The following is a 14,281-nucleotide window of genomic DNA, read 5'->3' as shown; positions in this document are numbered from 1 at the left end:
GCAGAACCCACGGAAAGGGTACAACAGCCCCTGACTTTCGGCTAATTGTGAGTGACTGACGTTAATTGCATCCATTGCAGAAGAAGCTACAGTGGAAGCTGCCTTCCCAGGGGCTTACAAAGCCAACCATCAATTACCTTTTCTTAGTTTCACAAAGTCAGGCAAAGGGAACCCAGTCACTCGCCAGCCACAATGGCTTTCCGCCGAGTCCCCGGCTTTGCCATTCGCTCCCTACACGAGCCCAAGGAGGGAAAAAGAACCTAAAGAAGCCCAAGTTTTCCGCCCTAGAAAAGGACGACAATGCAGAATGCATCTCACTTTTGCAGGTACTGTGGGACTTTCCATTCTTATGCAGCTCTTTGAGCCTCAGATTAAAGGTGCTCTCGAGCCTGAGACCAAAAAGGCTCCCGCGTGAACGGCGGTGTTTGTTCGTGCCACGGATTCTGTCAAGAGAAATAAAACAGTTGTCGATCTTGGGAAAAGCGCCGGCTCTGAAATTTTCAAAGGACTGCATGCAATTTTAGCCACACAATTCGCGCTAAAGCCAGCGTGGGGCTAAATCCTGTGTAACTCTTTGAAAACGGAGGAGTTCGTCAAAGGGAATCCGGAGGAGGAATAATCAAGTTATAGCACCGCGGATTTAACGGCTTGCCTGAAAGACACCTCGGCGCTTCCCGGGTGGGCTGCGCTCCCCGCAGCCGGCCGGGCCCCCACCCGCCCCGCTTACCTGGCCCCAGCCCTGAGAGCCGCCGCCGGCTCTTTAAAGATCAGGTAAAAAAAATGCAAAGCCTAATTTCCCACTCTTTCATGTACTGTGACAAAGCCGTCATTCGCTGCGCTCTCCCCCTATGAATTCAGAGCTTTAGTTCCAGTACAAATAGCTCCCAATATATTTTATTTATCTGCCTTCCGCTGTGATGAGGAACAAATTCGGTCCGCAATTTGAAAAGGTGTAAAAATGGATGCGGGCAGAGCTCCTGCCGGCCGTCACCGCCGGGGACGGGGGAAGGCCGTGCCGTCCGGCCCCATCGGGGCTCTGTGGGCAGGGACCGCAGCCCCCGCGTCCACCCCGCGCTCACCCCCAGTCTCGGGTGGCCAGGGGGCACCCAGCAGCCACCCCGAGTGCCAGCCCGGCCCTCGCACCCTGCGGGGACGCCCCACGGCACCCTTCGAGCAGCCGGTGGGCATGCCTCGGCATCCCGCGCGTGTACCGAAAAGGCGGCACAGTTCACAACAACTCAAAAAAAAATGAAATACCGGTGCCGAGGCCATAAACGAAGGCAACATTTATAGGAGCGTGCAATATGTTGGCTTCCATTCCCCCGGGACAAACACCGCAGGCACACACCAAGACCGGCCGCGCCGGCCGAGAGCAGTAACGTAGTTTTTGTAAAGCGCGTGTGCTGGGCACCCACTGTCAATACGACATTTTCATGTACAATTTACACAATTTCCTCCAGCACCCACCGGATATTTGCATGCGCTTTGTCTTTTTCCCTCATGTGTGTGGGGGGCCCGTTTTTAAATTTTCATTTTTGTTTCGAGAGCTAAAAGATTAAATTTAATTATTTTTAAGCCACAAGTGTGACAATAAAACAAAAAAGTCTTTTGATTTTGGAGAAATCCTATTGAGGATCTGAAGGGCTGTCATCAGTGCAGCATCAGTCTTCATTATCTGATTCTTTTTTCAATTGGCAGAGCTTTACAGAGAACACCGCTCTTTCAACAAAATGATAAAGGGGTATTTGAAATAAACAGAGAGAGTCCCCAGCCAGCCAATACCTCAGATTGCTGCGGACTCTGACTTAATGCTAACTCCTATGAACTCCGGGCTTTTTATCTTTTAATAAAAAAGCCGTACAGATGGGATTTTTTGCTCGGCTAAAACCTTTGTTAAAAAAAAAATAAAAATAAAATAAAAACCCCTAAGGAGCAACAGACACCAAAAGTATAAAAGTTCTCTCCGAGCAAAGTCTCTCGCATGTATTTATTCCAGACTGTCCAAAAAAAAATAAAAAAATAAAAAAAAAAAAGGCATTTCCGTGGCATCGATGGACGGCGGCCGCATGGCCATCCCCGCCCCGTGCGCTTCTCCCCGCAAGAACACCCCCCACGGGCATGGGCCGAAAGCCACCCCTGCAGCACCCACAGAGCCACCGGCCTCCGCGACTGCCGTGCAAATATAAACCCGAGTTTAACCAAAGCGCTTGTTTCTGACGCCCGCGCCCAGCCGGTCGGAAGCGGCTCTGCCCATCAGCCGCCAGCCCCGTACCATTGACGGCCCGGTGAGATGTATACACAAAACACCGGTGGGTTTTCCGTCATCTCCAGTAAGCGCCCCCAGAAAGGTTAAGCTCCCGAGTCTGCTGAAACAAGATGAAATATTTTCAGATGGTTTTAAAGAAACCGGATTATTCCCTAGCGTAAGGATAAAGCACGAAACATCTAGCCAGTCTGGCTCCCCTGCCGGTCTAACCTTTTTACTACTGGGTAATGAGGAATAAGCTATAATTTAGAATTTTTTTATTTTTTTTTTTTAAACGCGGATCCAATTGAGAAAGGAGGGGGACAAATCACTTTATAGTCTTGCATCATCTTTCCTGCAGATGAGTCTCTAATGCACCCGCGCCATAAAACTCAGGAACTGTGCCCTCTGCATGTTGTTGTGACAAATTTCAAATCAAGAGGGTGCTTGAATTGGATTTATTACAATTGGAAGACAAGAAACGGTAATCTTTACGAGCCAATGACACAGAGCCTTATAATAAGAGAATGAAGTATCATTTTAAATGTAACGCAAATTAGATTACCGGGGTCAAACCCTTCTACAGAGACATCATGTCTTCAGAGCGCCTCTCGCATTTGACATCCTCTTTTCGGGTTTCGCATTAGCATTTAAGTGTTTTTTAAATATGTTTAATATTCTTATAGGAGAAAAGTGCCTGCAAAAGTCAAGACTCGGAGATCACGGGGCGACGCGGCGGCGGGGGGAAACAAGCCATCAACACAAGCGCCAGGGGAAAGCGCAGCCCTGCCACGGGAGACGGCTCCGGCGCTGCTCCGTGGACGTGGCTGCTCCCGTGCCGGCACGCTCCAGACAGGCACCACAGCTAATTATTTGGGCTTTCCTCTTTGTTTGTTTGTTTGTTCGCTGCAAACTGCTGGGGGAAAAAAAAAAAAAAGCCCTTTTGATCCCACCAAAAGTTGTTTCTTCCTTCCCCACAACGAGACGCCTCGTGGGTGTTGCCCGCCCCACCTGAGCGCCCAAAAACCCAGCGTGGGCCCCGCTGCCGAGCAGCGGCCCATCGCAGCCACGCTCTTCAACCTCGCGTCTGGAAACATCCAGAAGACGCGAAAGCACCGTTTCTCAGAGCGGGCGCCACAGTTGCCGTAAGTCACCTCAGGAGCTTCGCTTGGCGGGGACAGAGACCAGAGACTTCTCGAAGCTTCTGCCCCTCGTCATCAGGAAGCGAAGCCTGGAAGGCAACCTCTAAGGACACCAGCGAGATCATCCGCTATAAATACAGCAAAGGATGTTCCTGTCTTTCCCCCGCCGGTACCTTGCCCGTACGACCCCGGGCTGCCGTTCCCTGCAGCTCCCTCGGCCGGGGACGCCCCAGCTGCAAGAGCCGGCACGTCCCAAACCTCAAAGCCAGGCCGAGGCGCTGAAAGCGCGGTGGGTAAACACCTGAGCACACAATGCAAAACTTTGGCTGCTCCTCTGATTTGAGAGGCTTCGCGTCTTAATCATCTGTCAACACGGCGTGTAACCAAGCAGGGTACAGAGGAAAGGGCTCCCAGAAGGGATCCAAACATCGCACATGAAAGGAAAAGCCTTACTTAGCCTAGAGGGAATTTCAAATTAGGTACAACATTACTTCAGCTTTCACTGTCAAGAGTGGTTAGACTTCCATTGACTTCTTTTGTGAGAGTAGGGCTCGCCTTTGAAGACTCCACAAACATCTTCACCTTCAGCTCACATCTGCTAGAGCTCCCGCTCCCTTTTCACGCTCCTTTTTAGCGCTGAAAAGCCGCCGTCAGGGGCCGGGACCCCAGCTGCAGCCGGCGCTGTGGGACGAGGAGTTTGCCACCGGCTGGCCCCCGGAGCGCCCCCCGGAAAGACGAGGTGATGGGGCACTCGGGGCCGTGGAGGGGGAGGGCTGCTCCCAGGGCCGCAGCGCTCCGAGGTGACACCCGGGCTCCGCCAGCCCCGCAAGCCAGGGCCGCGCAGCTCCCTTGGGGCTCGCAGCGCTTCCCCGGCCTCTCCTCTCCGCCTGCCCCCGCTTGCAGCCAGGACCACCCTTCTTTATCCTCCGAGGCGGCTGCAGACTGCGGGCACTCCAGCAGGCTTGGAACGGAGACGGCGTTTGCTTACGGACAAATAATAAGCAGGAAAAAACCCGACGTGCACCTTCATCGGGCTGAAGTACAAAGACCTCGGGAGAGCGTTATCAAAAGGACCCCAGACCGATTTTCTTAAGCAGGCGCTTTGCCCGGCTGGGGAAGAAACAGGGCCCGGCCGGGGCTTTGGGAGGGCAAACCGGGGCGGGCCGATCTCCAAAAGGCTGCTGGAGTTTGGGAGCGGCGAGAGGATTCCTGTGTTTTCCAGTCTCCAGCCGGGATGCCGCAAGCGCGGCGTTTGCCGGCGGTTCCTTCCCGAAGCCGCAGCATCCCCGGGCACCGGCTGGACGGACGGGCCCCAGAAATGCCCGGCGCCGGGCGCCAGCTCCTCAGCATCCCCATGGCATCCTTCCCCGCCTGCCCGGCTCCCAGCGCACACTCCCCGCGCTCAGCCATTCCATCCCCAGCGGATGCACATCCACACGCGCACGTCTTACACACGCACGGCCTTTTAAACACGCATCTTAGCCCAATAATTGCGGGGCTTTTGTAAGCTTGTCTCAACTTGCCGACAGCTACAGAGCAAAACATAATTCGTTAACTCTACTCGAGTATTACAGAACAAAGCTGGAACTCCCATACAATTATATTTTATCTCAGAGCAAGGTGAAATCATTAGATATTAGTGAGGTGCAGTGGCATAAAAATGATGTGTTAGCGGGGGTTCATTACATTGTATTTTCAGAGCCAGGAAGATCAATGCGTTCATGCATCATGAATTAGTCTCATGCCTTCGTCTTCCCTGCTCTCCGGAAACCCAACATGATCTATCGCCAGCCATACATCATTGTTTCAGCATTGCACATTAACGACAAAGCTACAGTTTCCACTTGTCAAGCTGACCAGCTGCATTTTTCTGCACAAGACGGAAAAATCCCAAGGAGGAGGAAGAGAGGAAGAGGGTCATTTCTGGGCCAGGCTTCGCAGTAAATTTCAGCCCTTCCAACCTCTCCTTTCTCTGTAGATCCATCACTTTTATCATCGGGGCCTTAACTTGCTCTCCTTGCTTATATCCAAAGCTTGGAAGAGCCGAGGGAAATGGGAAGAATAAATCCATTAAGGGATTTTGCTGAGCTCCCCTTCTGCCAGCGCAGAGCTTTGCCTCCTTGGTACGTCCCACCGACCGGGACCCGCTTGTGCCCGGAGCGGAGGGGTTCCCATCGCTCGCCCTAGCAGCGGAGATCCTTTGTTCTCTCCCCTACCGAGGCAACAGGAAAACACCATTTTCCCCAACGCTTGCGAGCGTGAGCCCACTAGAGGAGCCACCTCCGCTCTCGGATGACTCTCCCTCCCGGTACCCAGGCCAGGAGATGTTGGCTCCATCTTCCCCCGCAGCCTTTTCTCTCCACCGGGCACGGCAAAACCCAGCTCTTCTCCCCTGACTCATCCACTTACGAGTTTCAGTCTTCCCTGTCCCCTCCCAACCACCGGAGCACCTACCGCCGCATACTGCAATTAATGATGGGAGACGGGAATCAAGGAGATGGCAGTTGCTAGGCTTCTCCCACCTACTGCGCTCCAAGCGTTCCCAAGATGGCAGCGGTAGAGCAACCTGTGACTGTCACAGGCGCTTACCACCCCCGCAGCGTCTCCGAGATGCCATCGTCCCCATGCCACAGGCAGGGCACGAGCCAGGCGTCACTTTGTCCAGCCCCCGCAGACACTAAGGCAATACAACACATTGCAGCCGGGTCTCCACCACCAAAAGTCTCCCTTCTCTCGAGCATCCGCCCCTTTTCCCCTCAACTCGTCCCATTTTCTCCAGTGCAAAGACTGTAACCTCCATTAAAGAGCAAGGGTTACAGTCGCGGAGCCTCTGGGCACACACGGGGCAGCGTGGTTTTTTTTTTTGTTTGTTTTTGTTTTTTGTTTTTTTTAAAAACCCAACATTGATCAGCAGTGTTTGAAACATGACAACGTGCCAATGCTCCCTTGTTACGTGACAGATGACTGCACGCACGCAGGGCTAACGCCGCTCCCGCTCCTCATCCTTCACTGACGCTCACCAAGCGGCTGACAGGCGGCCGAGCTCTTTAGGGCAAATCGTTTCCCTCCCGGCCTCGGGTGCGTGCGAGGCCACCATCCAGCCGCAGCCAGGGGCCGCAGCCCCACACACTGCGATTTGGTTTGCAGGGGCTCAGCTCGGTCCCCGGTCGCACCGGGAAGCGATGCGCAGGTGCCAGGACCCGCAGCGGGCGCACCCCACTGCTGCCCATCCAACATACATCCACCCTGATTTCAACAGCGGCGGCAGCGCCCCCGGCCCGTCGCACGGCCCCGGCTCCCTGGAGGGGGTGGACGCCCGCCCCTCGCCATCAGGAGGGAGCGTTGGTCCTTCGTGCCCTCCGCATCCCCGCCAGCCCAGCTCCTCCGCCAGCTTGCCCGCAGCAGCAGTGCCCTTGCCGTGGCTATTGACAGCGGCGAGCGGGGAGCCTTTCAGTGCCTCTTTGTTGGTTTTAGACAATGACTGTTGCCAGAGCTATTTTCGCTTCCTCTCCCCCGCGTTCCCCCTCTCTCCAGCGCCAGGGCTTTTTTTTTTTTTTTTTTTTTTTAAAATCAATGGGCTCAGATAGCGCCGTACTCAAAGTGACCTTTCGAATACCAGCCGGAGCCAGGTCATCACAAATTGTGCTCTCCACCCCCGCAGAACATGAAAGGCTTTTCATTTCTGTCCGCGGGGCTGGGGAAGAGCGCGGCTGTGTTTTGAGGACATCCACTTTGAGCCCGGTCCTGGCATTAACAAGAACCGATGGCTTCCTGCCCTGAGCGGCAGCATCGCCCCGATGCGACTGCCAGCGTTATCTGCTGCATCCTGATTTTTTGGCCACCCTATTTTTGTTTCGCACTTTGAGCAGCAGCCACGAGACCCGAGTGAAATCCCGACATCTGAACGGCAGCGCGGCTGCCGGTGAAAATCCAGACAAACCTGAGCGTTGAGCGCGGGCACCTCTGCAGGGACCACCACGCAGCCCATGGAACGCGCCCGGGGGAGAGACACGGCTTGGAAAGCCTACGAGCCTTTGCAGGGCTGTAATCACACAGGTATTTTCTGTAGTGGGGAAACTAGAAACACGACTTGCTTGCCCTCTAGTATATAATTCTCACACGCACCACTAAATTCCTGCGTCTGCAACATTACGGAGCATCGTACCATGAATTACACAAGCCCAACGGCATCTGATACCCCAATACACCAAGATCCCGGTTCAGAAGCAAAAGTCATTCTCCTAGACCTTACAGAAATTAAAACAGAAACCATTGTCTTCCAGTGAACCCCAAGGGGTAGGACGAGCGCTCCAGGGCGGGAGCTGCGGTGCTGGAGGAGCTGGGAACGCGGTGCAGCACACGACCGCGATGGATGGAGGGCAGCCAGTAGGGATGCAGGCGCAGGGTCTGCGTGCCCTCCCACGGCCCAGGACCCTTGGGGGTGGGTTTTTCCTCAATGAAAACAAAGCTTTACGCACAAAGGCAGACAAACGGAGGTTTGCTCGGTGGGGCTGGATGGGTTGCTAGAGCTGGCGATGGGAACAACGCCGGCCGCCTCCAGCCCCAGCAGGAAGGAGAAGGAGCGCTGCTTCGCTCGGCGAGAGCAGGAGCATCCCCTCTCCACGCACTCAGAGGGAAGCGGTAACAAATTGCTTCTGTTTCTTTGAACCTCTTCACTGGTGTACTTTGCCCTTTGGAAATGTAGAGAGGGAGTCAGCACAACACTAACAGCGCTTTAAAACCCTCCTCTGCTGTGGCATCACAGACAGCCCGTATTAAACAGCTCCAACTACAAACACGTTCCTTAACGGCAGCAGCCCCATACTCGCTTCCCAGGGTGCTTTCAGTAGCAAGAAATATTTCCCAGCGCGCTGCTTACGGCCGGGGCCGTGCTGACTCCGCTCCCCGAGGGGCCGGTACCCGGCGTGGAGCGGAGCCGCGTCAGGGATGGCACTGGCAGCCCCGCTTCACCCCTCCATCGCCCTCCCCTTCCCTCCGCGCTCCTCCCGACCCCGGCCACGACCGAGCAGCCGGACCTCTGGAAACTCCTCAGCGCCGCCCGGGCAGGCTCTCACCGCGCAAGACACCAATATTTTTCATATTCTCCTTTTTCACAACTTCAAACACGCGGCGGGCGCGTAACTACTCTCCATACCCCAGTCCTCCTCTGGGCGCCAAACGCTGTGTCAGGCCGGCTCATTAGCGCTCTAAAATTAGTCCGCAGGCTAGAAGAGGAATGTACGCCGCGCAATGGAAAATGTATAGTACTCTATTGACGCAGCGTGGAAAAAACTGTTTGTTCTCCGCAACAAGCATCCTGCTCTTCCAGTGGAAGAGATCCATCTTCCACTCTGCCCAGAGCGACTTTTTTTTTATTTCTGTTTTACTCAAAGAAGATGCTTAGTCTAGCATTTCTACTCAAAACCAAGGGTATTCTTGCTTTTTCATTTGCAGAGCTTGAATGAGTAGCTTGCTAATTATTTGTTTGACCATTTAGGCTTATAATATCTGCAAACAGGTTTCAATTTTCTCAGATTTTCTCATTATTGGGAATTATTCGAAAAGACATGGTGTTGCTACAAAAAAAATCGATGGCTTTGATCATATTTCCTTTGCAACTGTTCGATGTTTACCATTTAAGCTGTATTAAATTACAATCGGCTTCAAAGGTCTGGGTTTCACCCGGGCTTGTTTGCTGGGGGAATTGAGGAATCTGGCAGTTAAACCCAAGACCTGTCGGGCCTGATACCGGCCAGCCACTGATAAAGAAAGCAAACATTTTAAAGGTAGCGAAGGGGGGAAAAAGGCTTTTGCTCGGCAGGGTGGGCAGGTTGGGAGAAGGTGGCCGGAACCGGGCACAGCACCGAAGACGGGCTGGCGAGTGCTGCTGCTCCCAGAGATGCTCCGGGAGCTGCTCACGCGGGACCAGCATCCCAGGAGCTGGCTCCTGGGTCAAGGTGTGCACGCCCCCCACCTCACGACCCCTGCTCCTCGCCTCATGGCCACCGTTAGCCATCGCCTCCTTGCCTGCCCCGCAGCCCAGGGCGTCCGCGGGGGACGGGCGCAGAGGCCAGGCCGCGGACCAAAGGGAGGGAGGTGAGAAATCCTCAAGGTCAGGCTCTGAAGCGGCATCTCTCAGAAGATGCAAAGCCTGCTCTGGGCATTTTTTCCTCTTCCAAAGCCTCTGGGACCACAGGCTGTAGCACAAGGCACTACAGCGCTCTATAAATATTTAGGAGAACAAAGAGCCATCTCGCTTTTGGCAGGGGCCCGGCTCTTGCTGCAACTCAGCCGTCGCCCTCTCCTTCTGCTGGGCTGGGATCCCGGCCACCCCGCACAGTTTAAATTAACGCCTGTGGCTTGCCTGCCTCCCTCGCAGCACCTTGCCTTCCAGGGTGACTCATCCCAGGCCACGGAGCAAGGATGAGCTTCTACCTTTGTTTCTCGGCGCACCTCCTTCAGCTTTTCTACGCGATTTTGCTGCTGCCCGCGGTGGAAGCGCCTGGGCTTTGCTTTCCTTCCTGCACAGCGCTGATTTTTGACTGAAGGTTGGAGGCAACAAATTCCTTTTTCTCGGGCATTGTGTTAAAAATACCTCCAGCTCCGCGAGGAGAAGCTGCCTGTTCCTCGCTGGTATCCTTCTCTTTCAGCCCCTCGGCGCTGGTAGTTAAAAGGAACAAAAGGGTGAGTGTAAATTGAAGGGCCGGCGCTGCGAGCGAGCTAAATATAAGTGCCCCAAGAGCCGCTTTCCCCAGTTCAGGAGTTGTTTGCTGCTGGTTGCCTCCTCTCCCCGACAAAGGGTCCCTTTCACAAACCTCCTAAAAAGTGCCACTGAGCACTGGGAGCACACGGTCAGAGGGGACGAGATGAGCAGCGCGACGCACAATTGCTTTTCTCCCAAGCGCCTAAAAAAAAAAAAAAAAAGGGGGCATTTTACTGACGGCGTCTGGGTGCGCCGCTGCTCGGTCCTAGCGAGGCTTAATGCCGGCCGGCCCCACGCGCGTGGGGCCAGCGGCATGATTAGCAACCTCGAAACTTGAGGGATTTTAAGCAGTTTTGACGAGGCATTGTATTCCAGCGCGAGACGTATCCAGGAGATCTATTACACCTGTCAGGCGAGGCCGGGGCTGCAGAGGAGGAGTTAAGTGATGCCCAGCGACATTTGCTGTAATCAGATTTCCACATTGTTTGAGCAGATACAGTTCCCGAGCTCCCCAGCTGTCCGGCCTCATAAGCAAACACATCTCCCACCGCCGCGGCTCTAACTCCATTCCCTGCCAGGCAGCGGAGCCCAGCCTTAACCCGGGAGCGCCCCGGGGCCGAGGCTAACGCTGTAATGGAAAACCGGGCGACCGGAGCGGTCCCCTTCCCCGGCGCATCATCCATCACCGGCTCCAGCGGGGACGGCACAGCAAGCCCTGGGTGGCAGCCGGGGGACGCTCCCCCCAGCGCGGCCAAGAGCCGGCAGCACCCGGCAGAAGGCGGGGGCTGAGCCCCTGCAGACAACACATCCTGGGGGGATCCGCTTCCCAGGCACTCTCCCGACATCGGCGATTTCTAACGAGGCTAAAATCCCCAAGTCGTACACGCATTATTGGGTTTTCTTCCTTCCCCTCTCCTGGACAAGGAGCTCCCTGGAAAACAGTATTTCCTTAAGAGAGATTTATACCCAACCTGTTCCTATCTCAGAGGCAGGACGCCGCCACCGAGGCGCCGAGCGGGTGCCCGTGGCTCGTTTCAGCCGCCGGCGGCACCGGGTTCCTGCTGGCCTGGTCCTGGGCGAGAGGCGCGGCCCGGAGAGCACACCGCTTACAGCTGGTGTCAGGATGGGGGCACAACCTGAGGGTGCAGGAGTTGCGGCCGACACATCCCTGCTCTCGGTGCAATAAAGTACGCAAGCCCTTATTTTTCTTAATTATTCCTGATATTTCACCTGTCATGTTGTCAGCTTCCTCTGAGAGCTACGATAAATAGCGCTTCTCATCTCGCATCCTTAGGGAAAGCTTGCTATTTATTCCTGTGATGGGCAAGACATCATGACTAATTAGGAAAAATGGTGGCCCGCTCGCCCCCCACGGCAGGAGAAGTGTGTCATCACTTTCTGCTCGCGGGGAGACCGGCGCTTCTTCTCCCTGGGTGCTCAGCAGCTGCCCCTAAGGCATTTCTAATGCCCTAAGGCATTTCTGTGCCGTGGGAGGGGATGGGGAAGGGGCTCCTCCCTCCCCCAGGAGCTCCGTGTCCCGAGGCTTCCATAAGGGAGACCGAAATGGTAGAATAACGCCATTTTCCATCAGGTAAGTGGTCATAGGCAGGTAAATGTCTTGTCGGACATATCGCCCAAGAGATAAGTTGTACTAAGCGGCCGCGTCCCCCTTGGCGCCGTTCAGCCCCCCGCCGAGCCCAGGAAGAGCAAATGCCAGCCCGCAGCCCCTCCTCGGCGACGGTGGGATTTACTCCTCCTCCTCCTCCCCCGCCACCGCACGCTCTCCCATCGCAACAAGGTAATTGAGATCGGCGCTGGAGAGGACAACTCATGTGGGAACTGCAAATACTTCAGATTAAAAGTAAGCAAAATTAATTTCGAAGTTGCTATGACCACGGAAGGGAACAACACTCGCTGGAACTCTTAGATCTGTGCTAAGCAGCCAAAGGTAGAGCGACCGCCTTCCCTCCCTTCCCAAACCAGCCGTGGATTCACCCTCGCGCTCGTTGCTGTCGCACGCAGCAGTGAACCCCGTCCGGAGGTGGGGGAACGGGGGGGCCGGGGCTCTGCACCCCCTGTCCGCAGCGGCTGGCTGGGGAGCAAAGCGATGGGGAAGCCTGTTCCCGGCGAGGGCCGGGCAGAGCTGGAAGCCCTCGTGTTGGGAAAACTAACAAGGACAAAGCTCCTCTCGTCACCGCCACCTCCGCCAGCATCGCCCAGGATTCTCGCAGTCCCTTGCACGCTGTTGCGTCGGGTGCGAGTTATTTGGTTGCAGATTCCGCCTTTTAAAGAAGCCGTCAGACCGAACCCAGGCAGCCAACAAAACGAGAGGGGGGTGCGTGGGGGGGGTAAGCCCCTCACAAACTGATGCAAAATAAGAAATCTCAGCTGGCAAATCTCGCAAGCGGAAGCGTACGACCACGCGTAGGCACACGCGCGGCGCAGCCTCCCCCCGCAGAGGGGCCGGCCCGGAGCAGCACCCGGGTCCTGCGCGTCAGCCCCGCAGCACTGGATTAGCTGGGAGAGTGCCAGCCCCCGTTAGCGGGGCAAAGCGGGGCACAGGCAGCCTCCTGCCTCAGTGACTCCTTCCTCCAGGATTTACCTCGGCTAACACGCCACGGCTGCCGGCTTTGCCTGCAATCCCAGTGATTCTGCTCCGGCCTCGCAGAGCTCCACGGGGGCGAGCAGCTTCTCCCCACAGCCCTAGGGCTGGGAGACGGACAGGACAGGGCTGGGAAGCAGGAGAGAAGGAGGTGTAGCCACCTCGTTCCATCACTGCCTTTCCAGGAGCAGCTGGGATTGCGCTACTGCTGCTCCCGTGACCAGCTGTGGCACACGCCGGTCCTGGGAACACGGGCTAAAGAGCGATACGACTTGGTTGCAATTCCCCATTGGGTTCCTTGTGGCGAGCAGGGGAGGATGCAGGGGGCTGCCGTCCCGGTTGTATCTGCTGGAGCCCGGCGTGAAGGGCTAGGGAGGCCAGCAGAGCACTGGCCGCCGGGTGGAGGGCTGGCAAGGGGTGCTGCAGCCCTGACGTTGGGTACTGCCCTTGTCCCTTTGGGAAGCACAAGCGTCACACAGCAGTTCTGTGAGGCGGCAGCCATCGCCAGCTTCGGTTCGAAGGAGCCAGCCCTTACGGCCAGGCTCCACGAGCGCCCGGGCACCCATCCAGGGCCGGAGCGACGCCGGAGGCTCGTTCACCGCAGCCGCTCCTCCTTCCTCCCAGCCATTTCGGCCTCAGCGCCGCTTCCCGCACGCCGCCGATATTCCCCATTCATACAACTCCCCACCTCAGTCGCGTCCCCACAGAGACGCTGTTTACGGAAATTGTCAGGCATCAAGCCCTGTCTGCCAAGTACTTTCCAGAACCCAGGAAGCCTCCGAGAGTCGTGAGAAAATATGGAAATAGCCTGTCTGGGGGCGCAGGCTGGCAGGAGGCAGGAAGATGTCCCTCCCTGGCTCCGGCATCTCAAACAAGCCGGGCCTCCCTGAGGGCCAGCTCCTATTGTCCATTTCTTAGGGACAAAGCGGCCGTTTGTCACGGCCGGGACCAAGCACCCGACCCGCGCCCAGAGCATCCCGCACGCAAAGCTCCCGGAGCCCCGGGATGAAGGCAGCAGAAGGCGAGGAAACAGTTCCTTCCTTAGGAAGGGGAGGAAAAAAGGAGAAAAAATGGGAAAGATCTGACCGTGCAGCATCCACAGACACTCCCGCGCTCAGCAGAAGCTGATGGAATTCCTGCTCGCAGATACCGTTTCTTACAGTAGCCCGGTAAATTAAATTAAAGCTATTTACTCTGTATTTACAGGCTTACAAATAAATCTCAGAAAGCATTTTACTGAAAGAGGCAGGGGGAGGAGGAGAGAGAAAGAAAAAAAGGCATTTTCTGGGCCAAATATAATAAACAAGGCCACAAACCTCCTCACGATTACTTATTAGCTAAGGGAAAAGGGAGCTGAGAGTTGGTACGCTTGGAATACCGCTACACGGAGCGGAGGAAAGCAGCGTTTCGTTCTCATTTGCAGGTAACAAGAAAGAAAAAAGCAAAATCTTCTTTTTTATGTAAGGAAAGAGCTCTCCTGAGCCCGCATCTCCAGCCTGTATTTGCACTGCTGCCTTCATTTTAACTGAGTGCTATGGGTCAATGGGAACCCTTTCAAGTTATAACTGCATGATCTGCCCAGCCTATTA

The 14,281-nt window shown here is 55.5% G+C and overlaps 1 protein-coding gene across 5 annotated transcripts in view; it reads right to left on the bottom strand.

Moving 5' to 3' along the window:
- Window positions 1-10,560, bottom strand: part of CADM1 (cell adhesion molecule 1) — a 165,158-nt gene extending 154,598 nt beyond the window's left edge. Inside the window, exons 1-2 of one of the 5 annotated variants that reach the window (XM_074561447.1) lie at window positions 10,203-10,560; window positions 9,983-10,047 (exon numbers count right to left, since the gene is read on the bottom strand). In XM_074561447.1, coding sequence (XP_074417548.1) covers window positions 9,983-10,047; window positions 10,203-10,405 — 268 coding nt within the window. In that variant the 5' untranslated portion in view covers window positions 10,406-10,560. The remainder of the gene's footprint in view (window positions 1-9,982; window positions 10,048-10,202) is intronic. The other 4 variants (XM_074561438.1, XM_074561439.1, XM_074561440.1 and 1 more) reach the window with 4 other exon arrangements.
- Between the last annotated feature and the right edge of the window lie 3,721 nt (window positions 10,561-14,281).

The sequence above is a fragment of the Larus michahellis genome, chromosome 17, assembly GCF_964199755.1.
Source record: "Larus michahellis chromosome 17, bLarMic1.1, whole genome shotgun sequence".
NCBI classification, from domain to species: Eukaryota; Metazoa; Chordata; class Aves; order Charadriiformes; family Laridae; genus Larus; species Larus michahellis.
The sequence above is the reverse complement of the archived record's forward strand: the minus strand, read 5'-3'. Positions and strand labels throughout refer to the sequence as shown.